This window comes from Drosophila persimilis, unplaced genomic scaffold (assembly GCF_003286085.1).
Source record: "Drosophila persimilis strain 14011-0111.01,24,50 unplaced genomic scaffold, DperRS2 tig00000000-arrow-pilon, whole genome shotgun sequence".
Lineage (NCBI taxonomy): Eukaryota > Metazoa > Arthropoda > Insecta > Diptera > Drosophilidae > Drosophila > Drosophila persimilis.
In genome coordinates, this window is record NW_020825288.1 from 23,611,801 (window position 1) to 23,630,191 (window position 18,391).

The window sequence follows — 18,391 nt, forward strand, 5'->3', positions numbered from 1 at the left end:
AAGCCCAAACCACAATTACAACAGCAACAACAACCAACTCATGAGAGTGTTGCAAGTGCAAGTGAAAAAAGCAAAAGTGTGGCCCCATGCAAGAACACAAACAAAGAACCCCCAGCACACGCAAAAGGAACCGCAATAATCAAAACAAAATCAAAATAATCGGCAAAATTGAAATTTGAAAAGCCATTGAGAAATTGGGGGAACATCGTATGGGGAAACATTGCAAGGCTTTGTGCTGATTATCTTTGTATTTCTCATTCGGAAAATATAGGAAACTTTTTATGGAATTTATCTTTTTTGATTGTTTTCCAATAGGAAATTTGGGTTTTATCAAAGAATTTTGGATCTGTTTTTGAATCAATGAATAACTAGTATTATCGAGTAAATTCGAAATATTCGCGTTTAAATTACATAAATCGAAACTAGTACAATGCAAAAGTGAATGAAGATTACTAATCTATTCCTTCCTAAACTTGATGAACTTAAAATTCTAAAGATATTGTTTTTCCATTTGCTCCTTCGATTGTTAAAAGACTTCGATTCTACAACTTTTAACTTCTACAACAGTTTAATTCAATCGTAATGAAATCTTTAAAGTTTCTTCCTATAAATTTTGCTGATTACAGATTGAATCTAAGTTTTAAAAATTTATTCTTCGCTCTTCAGTAACAAAATCTCAAGGAAATTATATCCGAATTGTAGACTCTTATCTTGTTTCATATCATAATTTAATAAATTGTATAATTTATTTCTTCAATTCTCTCAGAGCAGCGCAATAGTAAAGTTTTCAAATTGTTAAACTTCATTCTAAAAAACTTAAAGTTCGGAAAATGTTTAAAACATTTATTCTAGCCTCATAAAGCAGACTTTTATAGTTTCAATAAAGCTGTGCACATAAATTAAGTATTTTTGTACAATTAAATGGGTTGTAAAATGTATAAAGCTGCTTACAATCATTAGTTCTCCAAGGAACCCCAAAGTTATCAAATAAAAACGCTTAAATATAGTTTAACATTCAATAAAGTTAGGGTGCATCCACCCTCTGAGATTCTAGAGCTTACGGACAAAATCGTATCGAAGTTTTCTCAGAGCTAATCCCAAAGACAAAACAAAGGCCTAGGCTTAGTGGCAATCCCAAGGCTTTCCCCAGCACAAAGCCCCCAACAACCCAGCGGTGTTTTCTCAATGGCTAAATCCGAGATTTCCCATTCACCTCCCCCTCTCCATGCAGTATTGAAACCGCTCGAAACTCCAGTGCAATAAGAGGAAAGAAGGCAGCGCGATGAAAAAGCAAACAAAATGTAAGCGTGATGATAATTAAAAATAAAATACCAGCAAGAAAGAAACAAAATTTACGCGTGGCTGCAGCCGTGGCCGAAACCGAAAACGACATCGAAGCAGCAGCAGAAACAGCAGCAGCAGGATCTCCCTGGATCCGAACGCAGCCAGAAGAAGCTTCTGGTGGCTGCCTGGTGGATCAACCGTGTGGCCAGAGCAGACCAAATCAATAAATAAAAACCAATTACAACAAAAACGAAAAGAAAAGAGCAAAGAACAGTGAGCGTGCGAGCGAGCGAGCGAGCTAAGAGTTGATATAAGAAAAATAATAATCAGAAGAGTAAAAATCATTCACAACGGCGACCATAACGAACTCCGCCCTAGCGATGAGCCAGCTGGGCACCGTCTACGCCACCAAGCGGAGGCGACGGAACGGCAAAAGGTGAGTCCCCCCCTCGAGTCACCAGATACCAGATACCGATTCCCCAACCGAAAGATACACACTCGTAACTGAGATACAGATATTCGTACAACAGATTGAAGACCAGCGCCCAGCGGGAGGCGGTATTCCATGGGACTGCTGTTTGCCTGTGTGTGTGTGGTGTGTGTGTGAAAGATTTCAATCAATACGAATGAGTTGCTGCACTTGCCACTTACCCACTTGCCACCTTTTGAGGCGCCACCCGCTGACGAGCTCAATGGCTGGCCCTATCAATCTCTCGCATGTATTCCCCAGACCACCTTTCAGCTACTGGTTTTTTCTTTTTCTACAATACAGAGATTATTAATGATCTCTGGGGCAATCGTTGACAAATCACTTTTGACTCCTGACTTTGGCCCTTGGGCCCTCATCTCCCATCCTCCTACCACGTCCAAGGTATTCCTTCAGTATTTCTTCAAATTGATTTGCATTATGCATGTCGGGGGCAGGGTAGCGTGAAATTACAGTAGCCACAAACAGTTCCACCAGATGATAATGATGATCATGATGATAATGATGTTGAGCCCCCCCTCGGGGCTCTCAGGGCTCTCAGGGCTGCCTGTTCGCTGGAGGAGATCGGAATCTCCAAAAGGTGCACATTTAATTTCTGATAATTTTGTGTACTTAACTCCCAGCAGCAGCAGCAGCAGCCAAGAAAGAAAGAATGGTGTTTTTCATCATATATAAATATATGAGAACACACGCATTATGCTAAAATTGTGCAGGAATTGCCACTGCAGACACGCCCACACGCTTTGCGGGTCTTTGGGCGTCTCCTTCTCCGCTTGCTCCTTCGATACGAAGTACTAGATGTACGACACCCATAATCATGAGCCACTGATCAGCTATACGGCCCTGCCTTGGCCTCGAACGGAGTACAGGTGGAGTGGAGCTACAGAAAAGGCGAAGATGTACATTCCAAATTGAATAGATGAGTTGAGCGATAAATTAGCATATGAAAAGATCTACTTGAGCTAAGGAATGTATCTTTTCCGTAACAAAACGGGTATTAAAAGTACATTTAGTAGAAATCAGTTAGTAAATGGAGATGATAACTACTTTAAATATATGTATCTTCCAATAAATGTTTACTTTTGGATATAAAGAACATGTCTGAAAATATATATATAAAATAAATATATTGGAAACATGTTTTCCATTTGAATTGGATTTAAATGTAATATTTCATAGATTCTGGGGAAAAAGTTACCGTTTCCACAATCTTTCATAGATAAATGGTAGGAATATTTGAATAATAGAGGTGCCAATTCCTAGAGAAAGAAATTCTCTTCCCGCTTCAATATTGCCTACAATTCTATCTCATTTTAAATACCTTTCGAAATGCATTAAAAACTTTTTCTAAATGCAGAAAATTCAATTGAATAGATAACTTTGCAATAAAGAATAGCCACAAACTTCACCAAGTTTTTAATTTATTTATTGAAATTGTTGGCCAGAGCCATGCGTCGTATGCGTAATATTTGCATGCGTTGCAATTATTTTTAGGGGTAGCAGATACCGAAGGGCAGCTGTCCTCTGCTGTGGCACTTATGGGCTCAATTAAAATGTTGTAAAACACAGAGCAGAAGCTCAGAGGAACACACATTCTCTGATCAGTTCATTAAAAGCATTAAAAAAATATATACGAAAAGCAAAAACTCCTATGATGGAGGGGTGCCCGGAACAGGGCACAGAACACCATAGAGAGTGAGATCGCGGAGCCCCTCTCGGACCTGCCACTCGCACGTATAATTGCAGGTGTGCATTGCAGCAGGGAGAGGCAAGGTGACAATTTTGCGTCAGTCGAGCGAGTCAGAGTCGCGCGGTGTCAGAGTCCCCAGTCCTCAGCAGTCCGCAGGGTGGGGACCTTTTGTTTTTTTCATTTTCATTTTCATTTTCGTGTTTTTTTTTGCAGTAACTGCAGTAGAGTAAAGTGTAATTGTTTTTTGAGTTTGTTCTTTATCAAGGAACAGCGAATTATGCGGCTGCCTGTCGATGGTGCAACGAATTAAGTGGAGGTTTATGTTTTTGGCAGAGTCGAGAAGTCTGCAGGGACTTCAACACAGCAAAAGAAAGGGTAACGAGCGCGTTTATAATTACAATTCAAGCTTCAAATTTGCCTTTCCTATCGAAATATCCTATAAATTCTATGAATCATTTTCTGAATGATCTAGAAATATCTGATACTCCGCTTTCCTTGCTTGCGCTGCAATCACTTCAGGTGCACTTTATAATTGGAGGCCAATGCATCGAACCATTTGCTGAGAGTTGCTGTTGGCCCTTGCCACAAGTAGTTAAAGTTCGTCTTGCCACAGACCACTGCCACCCCTTTCTTTACCCCTATATAGACGAGGGACCTCTCTCGCGCCGTTGGGTTCCACTTGTTGGTTGTTATGGATATATGAGGTCCTGCTTTTGCTTTATTGATTATCAGCTTGTTGTTTATGCTCTGCTCTCTCTCTCTCTCTCTCTGTTGTTAATGTTGCACATATATATATGTTATATATCTACAGATACAGATATATATATATGGGAGTGTGTGCTCATATTATTGATTGCGGCAGCTGCTTTCCTTTTGCAATGCTTCCTTCTTGCTGCAGTTCTTGCGGCAAGTTCTGTTTGTTGCTGGCTGAAATTGTAATTAGCCATGTTGCAGGTTGCAATTGTAATTGTTGCTGTTGCAGTTGCAGTTGTATCTATTGTTGCATTTGTTGGTGTTGCTGCTGTCGAAGCCTTTTAAATAGTGTTTAAAGTTCAAGCACTCGTACTTTATGGACTTTGATTGAGTTGCACCCCTTGATGGATGAACTTGTGGGGCAAACGGTGGAAAAGAACTCATTTCTGCGGTAAAGGAGAACCATTTTATAAGGAAAATTCATTTCAGCATGTGAGGCACATATTCTTTGGTAGTATATCGGAATAATTTAAAGACAATAGAGGGGGGATTCTTGCTACACAGAGGACAACAATTTTTAGAGTAAGGCCAAGTCATATATTTAGGTGATCCTCTCGTATTTATTTGCTATCCACAATTTTTCGCCTTTTCTTCATTGGGGCTTTTATTATGAAGTCCAAATTTTTCCTAAGACATTTTTCTTCCTTTCTGTTACTTTACTTTCCTGAGATATTCTAAAACGAATGCATTCTATAATATTCTTGATCTTTTGCTCATTGTGTGGGAACCAAAATGTTTCTACCCGCGGAAAAAAATTGTATCTTCTTTCGCTAACAATGATAGAACTCTTTAATGATAGACTACAACCTATCGGAGATCTTGTATATATAGAATGATACCTCTCTGTATCCTTTCTATATGCTCATTTCTTTCTTCTGGTCGACTTTAAATCAATTTCTAGAAACCTTTTCTTAATCTTTTTTGCCCCAGAAGCCATTGAAATTTGTAACCAAAATAATTTCTCCAAGCAACCGCTCTCCCTTGCTCTGCCAAAGATCTACTTTCAACCGACTCGTATCTGAGATCAACCCCCTCATATATCACATTCTCCCCCCCTGTCTTCATTCTGCAACAAATGCATTTTTATAATTTTTGATGAATTACCTTTCGGAGTCTATGAATTTTTGGTATTCCCACAAGGCCCACAGGCCAGAGGAGGGAGGGAGGGAGTGGGAGATCCTCGCAGTGGAAAACCACAACCCACTGCCTCTGACATATGCCGCTGCCTCTGTGCCGCAGCTAGGAGAGCAGGAGCCGCCGATGACCATATGGCCAGGACCAGGACCAGGACCTTTTGCCTACTCGTAAATTTCGAGTCGCAGCTCAATTTAATGTTGGTCAAAGAACTGACCAGCAGGCAGGATGCCAGGACACATCGATGGGCGTGGGGATGGGGGAGGCAACACATGGTGGCCCATGGTGGTGTCGGTGGTTCTGCTGCTGCTGCTCCTGGTGCCCTGTGGTGGTGGGTTGCTCATTAGTTGCGCCTGCGCCCTTCGCATGGGGTTAAAAGTATCTCTCGTATCGCCTTGAGAGCCACTAGCGGGTTATTCTATTTAGTTAATTACACTCGCCTTGCCTCTAGAAGGGTGGGGGGGTGCCACAGATCGGTAGATATCAAAAGGTTGAATGACATTTGCCGGAGGGATATTCTGTTTTAGGGGCTAAAGAATTTTTCAAGTTTGTTGGGCATATTTAATGGAAATTCTTGACAAATTTTCAGTGAAATTTCCTTGTTTTTGTTTCTCTGAATATTTATTGCCCTTTTATATTTACATTAATTGGATGCTGTTGGGATGTCTATATCTTTTTAGATTCTCTAGATAGTTCCCGAAGATTCCATTTTTATTTTGTGGTTGTTAATGCTCAATAAATGAATAGCGTATCAATCATTATAAGGACTGAAACCTCAGGCTTTCTCATCTATGTTTTATATGACACTTTCCAAGTAGAACCAAATCTTGGCATTTTCTTATCATTTCTGAATAACTAAATACTTTTATTGCTATTATTCCCCAGGGTATAAAATTCATCAATATTATTCATACGACAAATTTTCTTCTTGGTTCTTCCAAGAGATGCCCATCTGAAGGATTTATAATCGGGCGATTCAATCTATAGCTGGTATTGAGTTCCGAAGAATTTTTTCTGGAAATAGAAATTAAATTTGTATTTTTCGAGACACATTTTATAGGTCTATGCTCTAAAATTCACAACTAATCGCAAATATTCCCTTTGCAGTTGCCCTTCCCCATTTTTCTATTCATTGAATTCCTGATTTTCACTGGACGATTTTCCATTGGGGACGTGGGGGCTTTAAATGCTTTTGCTGCCGTCTTTGGTTAACCGTTTTTTCCATTGCCAACAGTCCGCCGCTTCAGTTGCTGGCGATTATCCATATCCCCCACCCCAGCCCCCATCTATCCGAGTGTGTATCCAAGTATTTCTCTTTCTCTATGAGTGGGTATCTGTGTGTGAGTGCTTGGCATGTGTGTGTGTGTGTGTGTGTGTGTTGGTAATTAACACCATTGCGTAATGCAGCGTATCGAAGCCTAAATAGTGCTGCTCCATATGCCAGTGGGGTATGGGAATGAGATTTAGGATGAGGGGCGTCACTGATATCAGCCATTAAATGTAGCTATCCATCCTTTTCGCTCTCCATCACCATCTCCCTCTCTCGCTCTCGAATGTGGCAGCAACTTTGTTGCCATTTATGGGGTTCTGTGTCTGTGGTCTCGCATCAGTCACGTTGAAGAGGTGTTGAAAAGCTTACGTCCCGCTTACAAGCGGTTTAGTCCAATCGATTGTCAGACTATCCTATCCGTCTGGTCAGGGATCAGGATCAGGCAGCCAGTCGGGATCTGGGCTAGGGTTTGGTGTCAGTGAACCGCCGCCAGGCCCAGACAAGCCCATGAAAAAGGGGCAGCTCTCACTCCCTCTTTCCTCTGTCCTCTTTCTCTCTTGGCCAGCCGCTAATCCATAAGCCACCGAAAAACTATGCTGCTTTTGACCACCTGCTTTTGGCCAACCCCGAGGACCAGCCAGGCCTAGCCCTGGTTACTCAGCGCGAAAGCAAAACAAAAGAATTTTGAATTAACCCAAAGCGTTCCATTAAAATCCACCACCGACCGCCGAAGGTGCAGTTCCAGTTCCCGGTTCCAGGAGCTGGAGTGTGGCAGGACCAAAAACCAGGACGCACTGTTGCCTGTACCCTGTTGTTGCTTTTTCTGTTTTTAGTGTGCGCTGAAGTGGAGCGCGAAGGGGTCGTGAGTGGGGCGGGGGGACCAGTGCCCAAGTCCGAGTCCGAGGCGAGTGAGGCGGTGGGTGGGGTGTCCTGCCCCGAGCAGGTGATACTTTCAATTCCCTTTGTTGTACATGATACCCTCCTGGCCATAATGGATCGTTTAACTTTGTGAGTGAGCTTACAAAAGGACGAAGGGTCTAGGGGAAAATGTTTAGGATAAGCAGTAAAGATTGTAGGTGTTAGAGTATGATCTTTCATTTAAGAACCGATGGACTTCCTACTATTATCTCAATCGTAGTCGGATCTCAATAGTCCCAAAAGGTAAAAAAAAAGGTTAAAAAAAGAGTCTTAGGTACACTTAGAGAAAAATGGCATAGTATAAAGCAAAAACACGAATATTTAAATGAAATATTCTGTTTTGAAATATAAAATATAAACATAGTGCAATGAAATATAATTTACTTTGGTTGAATTATAAATTTATTTAAAAGTCTATTTAATACGCCCCATATTTTATACAAATATAAAACGCCGTAAAATAAATATCTTATATTAAATTTATAGGAATAATATTTATGCTACATATGATTAAATCAAATCGATTTAAATCAAATAAATTTACAAGTGAAAAAACTTTTTTTTAAAATTTAATTCTTTGAGAAAATATATTGGTAAAAATATGTATAAAATTATGTATAAATAATGAACTTTCAGGACTTTTTATTCTGTTTTTATGTACATTGTACATATGAACATATCTCATAGATTCTGTGAAATAGGTTTATAGAACAGTTGAAAGCGTTGCTTATCTTTTTTAGTGAAATGCAGAGAATGATATATTGTATACTGATAGGAAGATATATATGTTTTTATATATATATTTAATCCTTATCCTTGATTAGCTCTCTCCAAAACTGACCGGAAAACATCCATCTGTCTATATCTTGAATATGTATTCTTATAATATAGATATAACTCATATTCTTTGTTCTTTATTATCCCCCTTATACCCTCCATTCCCTTGACTCCCTTGCCAGTATGGAAAAATCGAAATCAGAAATAATTTTTAATAATTATGCGCTTGTCGTGGCACACACGGGGGGGGGAAGGCAAGGGGCGGATGGGGGGAATGATAAATGATTAATGCCAAAATGCCAAATGCGCATCATTAGCGCACAGTAGCTATAGGCCGTGCCCCCCCTCTATCCACCCCTGCAAGGCCTGCTCCCCGTCCCTTCGCCTCTCCCCGTCCCCCACCCTCTTCCTCCAATCCAGCGCCCCACTAAATATAAAGGCCGCGCCCACCATAGAAAGCAGGGTGGAACCCGAACCCCGAACCCCGACAGCCAGGCAGGCAGGCAGGCAGGCTGCTTTTGCTACCTTTTTGCCTATACCTTTTCTTCTCCTTCTGTTGCTGCTGCTTCTCCTTCTTCTGTATTTGCTTCCCCTCTTTCTTCTTCTTCGCCCTCCTCCTTCTCATCATCCTTTGGGCTTTGGCGTTCGTTCGCAGCTGTCAAAAGGTTTTCAAAGTTGCCTTTGCCCGGCGCTTTGATGTCGCCCCCGACTGTCTCTCTCTTTTTGTCTTACTCACTCACTCTCTCTGTGTTAGTGCGAGTGGGTTGTGTATCTGTGTGTGTGTCAGTAGTAGATACATTTTTTTCCACACACAGCGGCTTTCAGTGGGGTGGAAGGGAGGGGGGAGCTCCAAAAGAGATTCCGCTGCGCGAATCGCAAAAATGTTTAATCGATAAAATAAATGAGTTGCCTTTTGCCACAGTTTTCTTTGGTTGTTGTTGTTTTTTGTTGATTTGTTGTTGCTGCCCCCAGTTGTTGTTGTTTTAGCTGTTGTTTTAGTTAGTTAGTCCACATATTGTTATTATTAGAGCCTGGGGGCCCCATAGGTGACGTTTATTCGGGAAGAGAACTCTTCTGAACCCAAAAGTTCATAAAACTACCAAAACAAACACACAGCTATAACTGTACTGCTTTATGCACTCAGCAAAGGACTGTATCTGACGGATACGAATTGTTTTTGCCACTAAGATCATAAAATATTTGCAAGTGAAACGGAGAATAGCTCGATATTAATATTATGGGGAATCTATGGTGGATTCAGAACAAGATATACGAATTCTAAGGGCAGGTCCTGTTAGATGCTTTATCTATTTGTGAAATACATGATTATCCGATGAAATTGTAAGCAATTTTTGTAGAGAAAAAGAAACTTAGAGGTGGAGGAGACTCAGAAGAGTCCATCAACCATAGATTTACATACCCTATAGGGTATAGAGTCCTCCTCTCTGAGCGTTACCAATCTCTCCTCGCAATCATTATACTCTCTGGATGTTTATAGCAAACAAAGAACAGCTTCATCTGTCAGTTTGGTATGCCTGGAAAATGTCACAATTAATTGAATTTACATTTTGGCATATTCGAAAATGTCAAAACAAAGACAAAGAAACCAGAGTTAAGCGCCATTTAAAGAAGCTGTCAACATGCTACCGTGTGGCAGAGAGGAACCACTTAAGGCCCAGATCCCAGTCACACACACACACACAGGCAGAAAAGGGGCCTCCTAATCTATGGACCACTTAATGGATCTGCGCCAAATTCACGCATAAATTTCAGGCCTCCAGCATCCCGAAAAAAAAGCTGTTAAAATTAACGAGGAGCACAGACAGAGATAGAGAGTGTGCAACAGAGGGAGAGGGAGAGGGAGAGAGAGAGACAGCTTCTTCACAGCTCCCAGAGCCAACTCATTAATTTTGTCAACCGAAAAGGGGAGCAACGAGAATAAGGAGAGAATGAATCGCAGTAGCTGAAACCAAAAGCGACTACAAAACGATCGCGCAACTTTGTCAAGATAAAGCCAGGGAATGAACAGCAGATGAAGGGGAGGAGTATCTGCAGAAGGAGGAGGTGTATCTGCAGGAGGAGGAGGTGTATCTGCAGGAGGAGGAGGTGTATCTACAGGAGGAGCATCTGGAGGAGGACTGCAGGACTGTTGTCTGGCAATGGGAATATCCAGATTCCCAAACAGACTCGCTCGCTCGGCAGGTTCACGGCCCGCGCTAATCGTCAGCGAAAGGCAAAGAAAAAAGGAAGAAAACACCTCTTGAATGGCCGAAGCAACCGAATTAAGTTGTTAAACGCATTATTTGCATATTTCCGAATGCAAGTGTGTGGCTGTGGATGCCGCATTAAGATGCCACAAGTGTCTCCTCTGTGCCAGCCTCATTTGCATATTAATTGTGTAAACAGAGGTCGGGGCCTCCTCTTCCTTTTCGCTTAATGAAGTGATAAATGTTATTCCGATTACTTCACAGGCGGATAGCCGCCAAGGGGCAATCGTTTTGATCTATGAAAAGAGGATTTGTATCTCTGTATCCCTGTATCCCTGTTTACCGTGTTTATTTTGGGAACTTAATGGCATTATCCCATGGTATCCCATGAATTATCCCGTATTCCTTGTCTTTCAAGCAACAAGTGCTTTTCGGGTATGCAAAATCAAAAATTTAGTTGCAACAAAAGTGAACGCTGATGACCCATACTTTGTTGTTGCTGGTGTTTTTACCATTTGTTATTTTTGTGCCTTTTTTTTTGGACACGCTACTTGGCGTTTCGGTGTTTCGGTGGCAAAAGGGTTGATTGTGTGAGAGGGGGGCAGGGCGAGGGCGAGGGCGAGGGGGCACTGCGAGAGTGGGGCATCTATCAGCTGCAATGGCGGCACGCAGCTCTCGACCAGCACGCATAGGCCAAAGTCAAAAGAGGAAGAGCGAGAGAGAGAGCGAGACAGAGACAGAGAACTGATGAATGAATGAATGAATGAATGAAACGAGTGTGTCTGAATGAGTGTCTGCCCCTGACTCTGGGTGTCTGTGTGTGTTTACAGCGATTTTGGCGCCAAATCGAGCATGCTATGCGATCAACATGGAACATGCTGCGTATGCGTAATGCCTGGCATGCAACACAGACAGAGCACAGAGCAGTGGCATGCCGTAGACAGAAGAGTCACGTGGATGCCATGAACTCCCGTGCCCCCCAAAGGATTGCGTGTCATTTCTTTATAAACACATCCAGAAACAACAACAGGCAGGGGAGTGTGTGGGGCCGGGGGGGAGGCGTATGCAAAGCAGTTGATAGAAGGGGGTGGGCGAAGGTGATTAAGCAACCATCGACACTTTTCAAATGGGGAAATATTTCAAGAGACAAGTTTGTGTTTTATGGAAAAGCTTACACAAAACTGAGGGATGCGGTAAGAGCCCATTCCAAGGGATATTCTCAGAACTAGAAGTATCTTTTATCTCTATAATGTGTCCTTGAAACCTCTACCATCTCAGAACAATAGACAGTAAAAAATACCCACTGTATCTGTGCTTTGTGAGAGCTATTGGAGCGTTCAAAGAAACCCTAAAGAACCTAAAATACTCCCTTAATGTACTCCACCTCTATGTATCTGTGGCATGTGAGGGGCGTGGCTGCGTTCTGCAGGATTTCGAGATTCTATCTTCCGTGTTGGATCTCTCTGGACTTTGCTTTGCCGCGTCCGTCTGTAGTCTAGTGGGCGGGGGGGAGGCGAGTGTGCAGCCTTGCCTTGGACCTTGCAATTTGTGTCAACCCAACACACACCTGTCTCTCCATTACCCAGTCCGACCCCCAGCCAACCCCACCGCGCCACTTAGGGGCAGGCAGACCATGGAAAAAACCCACAATCCCAATCCCAAAAGTCGTCCGCATTGTAATTTCTTTAAAAGCAATTCATTTCATAATGGGAAAAGGAAAGAAGAAATGTGAAGAAGAATGCCACGCTGGAGCAGAGAGAGAGAGAGAGAGCAAAATGAGGGTGAAGAAGGGGAGGGGGTGCAGGGGGGGTGCTACGAAAATGGCGAAAAATAATACATGGGGAAAATGTTCAGAAGGAAGGACGACGGACAATAAAAATGGCTTTTTGGGGCTGAAGTTTTCGCAAGGAGCGTACACACACACACACACACACACACACACAAAGATACACACACACACATAGCTATGCAGTTATCCTTTGTTCGCTGGGATTCCTCTCTATACTTCTCTCTCTATGCCCGTACCTTTCTCTCTATATATCTTCCTTTCGTTCTTTCTTGCCTTCTCTGTCTCTGTCTCTGCCTTGACGTTTTTATGGCCCCCAGACAAAAGGTTGAAGCCACCTTTCACCTTTCTCATTCCCCCCAAAAACTCTCCCTCAAACCTCAGCCCTCCTCCTCCTCCTGCCCTACCCTCGAAAAGTTCTTTACTTTTTGGAAAGTTGTTTATGGAATTCATTTTATTCCCATTCCGTAGTCCTCCTCCGTCTGTAGCCGTTCTCTCCTGCTCCTCCTCCTGCTCCTCCTCCTCCTCCTGCTCCTCCTCCTCCTCCTGCTCCTCCTCCTACTCCTCCTCCTGCTCCTTGCTCCTTGCTCCTTGTGTAGTCTGTATGCCCTTGCCATTTAGTTTCTTTCTTTTCGTTGTGCCCCGACGACTCCCTTTCCCGTTGTTGCCTTCTTTTTCTTATAGATAATAAGAAAATTATACATTTTATGCCGCAAACTTAGAGCGAGACAGAAAACGAGAGAGACTCTGAGAGAAAAAATCCAAAAAATAATACACCGCATTGCCCCCAATTTAGGTTTTTATGGGGCCCTCAATTTTGTTGAGCTGGAAATTATATTTCTATGTCGATTCCTTTTGCCTAATTTCGCAGTGCATTCCAATGCGTCTAACGGTTTCGCTGCCATCATCAATATAATAACCAGATCGGATCCCAGGAGACCTACGAGTATCCCACTATAACTGGCGAGATTTTGCGAGTCGTTTAAAGACCTTTTTGGGGAGCGCACCAGACACTGATCATTTTCACAAATTTCTCCGTAATTGGACATTTAATTAAATTAATTTTTGGCTTTTATTTGAGTGCTGCAGAAGGAGAGGGAGAGCGACAGAGAGAGGTATACCACGTTTAGAAACGATTTGTGTGGAGACAACTGTTTGTCCTTTAACGGAATACTTAGGGATGCCTAACCCCAGGTTTGGGGCTGGAATGCCAATAGACCTGCAAAATGGATTAAATTATTATCATTTATCATTGATTTTTGGATAGAGAGAGGAGATGGAGGCACCACATTTACCCAAGAGCGAACCAGAGAGAACTCCACTTATCCTTGAATACTTATCTTATATCCTTCTTTTATCCCGCCGTCAGGCTTGGGCGAGACATTGGCATTCCTTTAGCCGGAGGACAACACCTTAGTGGCATGATAATGGCACTGGGATTGGGGATTGCGATTGGGGCAAGGGACTGGCGATAGCGATTGCGATAGAGGAACTCGGGGATTAGCCGACAGAAACAATTTGAGGCAACATGTCGTCCAGTTTTGTGACATCAAACGGACATGCCACTGACAATTACCCGAGAGCTCAGAGCAGAGCAAAAACAACGGAACCAGCCCCCCACCCCCCCTCCATATGGATACTGGATAGAGGAGAGGGGTAGTGGCAGAGGCAGAGGCAGGGGCAGAGGAACCTTAGGAACCAATTAACTTAACGCGACAATATCCTGCAACAGTCCTGGAGCCCAGGTCCTAGTCGAAGTCCACACATACACGTAGCGTCTGTGTGTGTGTGTGTGTGTGTGTGCAGCCAAGCAAAAAGGTTTTCAAAAAAACAGCAAACAATGGAAAATGTTCAAAACAGTGACAAAAAAGCAACGCAAGAAATGTGGATGGATGGAGGGATGGATGGGGGGGGGGAAGGAAGAGTAGGGGATATGGATGGGGAGTGAAGGGGGCTGACCATGGAAGGGGTCGCCTCATAAATTACAAATATAATTACATTTAATTACCGCAATTAACTTTGTAATAATGTCAATGAAAATGATGAGACAAAATATGATTAAAAAATAACACACACCGCGATGGAAAGAGAGGAACAGCCACAGAAAGAGACGGAAATATGCAAAGAAACAACCAACGAAAGAGAGGGAAAACACACACACAAAGATACAACCAAAGAAAGAGAAGGATATACATATGTGGCTTATAAAGACAATCCTCTAGAACTGCTGGTCGGTTTATCCGCTTATGACCGGAGATAATGATGAATTAGCGGCAAAGCTTTTGTAAACCAGAACGAACCAACCATCCAACCATCCATCCAACCATCCAACCATCCATCAGGCCATCAGTCCACACACAAGCTAATCCAAACTCATCCAGATTGCTGCAACTCCCCTACCAATCCCCCTTTCCCCCCGTTTGCCACTCCTCGAGTCCCATCATAAACGGATTTTGCATTTATGAGTGTTCCCCTCCCCCCCCCCCCCCCCCGTTCCTTCGCCTTGGACGGATTGTATCCGTATCACTTTCAGTATTTGGATTTGCAGTGGTATTTTCCAGACCGCTTCGGTTTCTGGGCTGGGTTCTGTTGGGTCCTCGAACTTTTATGACATTTAATTGGAGTGCTTTCTGATTGCGGCCGACTTCTTATTCGTTGTTTATGATTTGATTCATGGAAATTATTAGAGGTAGTCTCGGTGTAGCAATGGGGGAAGATGAACTTCTTTGAATCGCATTCTGATACTTTAAATGTTTGCATATTCAGCTTTGGAGTTCTGCTTCGTTTACTATTATTAACTGATTCGAATGTAATTTGGTTAATGATCAATTTATTTGATGTTTCTTATGGTTTTTAGACATGAAAGGCTCTTAGATTTTGTGATGAAAATTGGTTTCGAATAATAATTTCGATACAGATTCGATTCGGTAGCTGTTTGTGTCCATGCGATACATTTTGGATCACCAATTGTTGAATATTAAACAGCATCCTTAAAACCATTTAATTTATGGGAGTCTAACAGCTGTTTTAAAGGAAACTATCGCTAACGCTTCGATAAAACAACTCTTGTTTATCGAATGTGTGTTTATCGAGATTTGTTATTTATCGATACCTACAGGGATACCTTTTATAATAATTAAACCCGTTTTGGTTGCTATATTGCTGGGTGTATTCAATATTCATATAGATACATTTCAGGTTTAACGATAAATATTTCGACTATTATTTCGATTAAAAGCAGATCCTTAGATAGAGATTAATTGCCCACCCTAAAAGATGATGTCTCTGGAGATGTTGTTAAACAAACGATAGCTAATCGATTGACCTTCGATTATCTCTTTCGATTAACATCCGAAAATACGTACTTTCTCACCCAATCTTAACGGTAGCAGAGGGCATGGAGTTGTGCAACCCGCAGCCACATCTGATGGTAGATCGTCTAATGAACCAGAGATCAAGTGGGCATAGCTAATCGAAATCAACCCTCGACCGAGAGTCCGTTTGTGCTTGGCAATCCTTGCCCGTCCCCGTGCCATCATCAGGGGAGGATATTCCGAGGGTCCGTCTGTCTGTCCACTATACCTATATAGTTCTAGGGTAACTGATAAGTGCAATTAATAATTTTGACCTTTTCAAGTTCGCGCCGCCGACGCCGGGCCACAGCTGACGCGCGTTCTATATTTTATGGAGAGGCAACTTTCCATTTATGCATGAAAATTGTTTTCCCGAATTTCCCTTTTGTTTTTACACCCTGCTGCTATGTATGTTCTCTGATGTTCTGTTTTCCCTCTGCTTGCAGCCTGAAGCCGCCGCCCAAGGATGGCGTCACAAAGAGCAATCCATCAAAGCGGCATCGGGAGCGCCTCAACGCGGAGCTGGATCTGTTGGCCTCCCTGCTGCCCTTCGAGCAGAACATCTTGAGCAAACTGGATCGACTGAGCATACTAAGGCTGTCCGTTAGTTATTTAAGAACCAAAAGTTATTTTCAAGGTGAGTGCGGGATGGAGGAGAAATAGAAAAGGCCAGCCCCCTCCCTCCCAGAAAAGGTGGGTTTCGCCCCAAACCCCTGGCTTTGGCTTCGATTCCATTTGCCATACGGCGCGTAACAGTTTTTGGCCTATTAAATCGATTATGCTTGGGCTCTCGGCGAGGAGACCTTCTCCTGGCTTGGGCTTGGGTTTGGCCTAGAACATGACTCATAAATGATTCAAAACTAATTTCAACGACGCGCCAGGAGGTCCTCTAGTCTGCTCTCCCGAAACAGAAGCAAGAAACAAACCCGAAAGAGAAACAGAAACAGAAATACAGACAGGACATGGAAAGGACACACGCACGTGCTGTTGACGGATTAAGGCAGACAGAACGGAAGGAAGGAAGGAAGGAAGGAACAGGAGCGGTTCGTAGAGGGGCAGGACCTCCACTAACATATGTATCTACGACTTCCCTCAGGGGTGCTTTAGACCATGCTTTAGGGATGGGACGGATGGATGGCTGAGTGGAGGGGGATCTCGAAAATATTTCGTATAATTTAAATTAATTAAAACAAATGCAATAAACTCTCGACTCTCGGGCCTTGATGGCTTGATTAACGATTCGCTCTCTCTCTTTTGAGGTCATTCACATTAAGCTTTGTTTTAATGAAAAAAAAAACAAGAGAAAGAGAGAGAGGGAAGCATATTTAATTGCTTCATTTGCCATAAAAATTGGCAAAAGACCAGAAGGGGTTCCCGCAGTCCAGAGAGAGAGAGAGGGTAGTATGACAGCTTTAATTAAGTTTAAGTGCAGAATTAAAGCGGGGTCCTGGGAGGTTCCCAGCCCCAGCCCCAGCCTAGAATAAAGACGAAGCCGACAAAAAAAGGTTACAAAACTTGAGTAAATATTTTGACAATTAGCGGTCAAGCCGTAGTTCAGCGTTAATTGCAATGGCAACAGAAAAGGAGCAGCATTTGGACATCCGCTTGCCACGTGCCACGTGCCGCATTGTGCATTGTGAAAAGTCAATATAAACATTAGTTTCCTTTTGCCAATGGCATCCCTGCTGCCAAGCCCTGCTATGCCCAATGCGCAATGCCCAATGGGAACCTCAAAGGACAACGACAGCGACAAGGACTGCAACGACGACGGGTTAATGGACCAGAACCGTTGCGGCGTGTGCCCCGGTGAGTGGCCTCTGTGTCCGTACAGCCGTACACCCCCCCCCCCCCCCCCCGCACACCTTCTGGTATGGTATATCCCTTCGACGTTCCAGAGTCTCAGTGTCCCGGGGTTGTGAGGTCAAAGTTTGTTTTCCCTTTGGTTTTCATTTGTTTGCCCTCACCCGCCGTCCCACCAAATACTAGTAGTAGATGTTTTTCGGATATTATCGGGATCATTTAATTTACAATTAGTGTTTGTTTTGCCTTCCGCACACACACACATAGTCTGGGACTCTCTCTCTCTCTCTGATCGAGGGACCAGGACCAGGACCAGGACAGGGCAATGGGTTTAATTCGGAACGTGTGCCGTTCATGGGATTACCAGGCGGAAGCACTCAAGACGATTAAAATTGATTCGATAAAGGGTATGGGAAGGATATTGAGCGCCGATGAGAACTCAAACGTGTCTCATTCTCATTAGATGCTCAAATTGATGGAAATCCAATGAGAAGAAGTTTAACCCTAGGATCTGCATCTGTAGGTACAAAAACACATGTACAATCCATATAGCAATATAGATATAGATATATCTAAGCATTAGTACGCATCTATGTATCTTTTTTATGTACTTAAACGTTTGTGGGGGATGATGATGACTCCCTTTCTGTAGTTGCTTGACCCTGACTTGCGCAAAAACCGAAAACCGAACCCCAAAAACCGAACTCCAAGTCGCTCTCTCAACGTTTGGCTTTAGTTTCAGTTCGAGGACCACGCCCTCCGCACTCCTGCCCCCATCCTTGAGGAGCGCTTGATGATTTACTAATTCTCTCTTTCGTATTTTTGTGGCTTTTTCTACTACGAGTCCGAGAGTATCTCTGCATTGGGTTTGTGCCTCCAAACTAAATAATTAAAGCGCGCTGCTAATGGCCCATTGTCTTGGCCCTCGAATG

General features: G+C 43.0%; 1 protein-coding gene across 1 annotated transcript in view; it reads left to right on the forward strand.

The window, feature by feature from the left end:
• Positions 1-1,558: 1,558 nt before the first annotated feature.
• Positions 1,559-18,391, forward strand: part of LOC6591940 (circadian locomoter output cycles protein kaput) — a 33,294-nt gene continuing 16,461 nt past the window's right edge. Inside the window, exons 1-2 of the mRNA XM_026993100.1 lie at positions 1,559-1,720; positions 16,106-16,296. Of these exons, the coding sequence (XP_026848901.1) occupies positions 1,665-1,720; positions 16,106-16,296 (247 nt within the window). The 5' untranslated portion in view covers positions 1,559-1,664. The remainder of the gene's footprint in view (positions 1,721-16,105; positions 16,297-18,391) is intronic.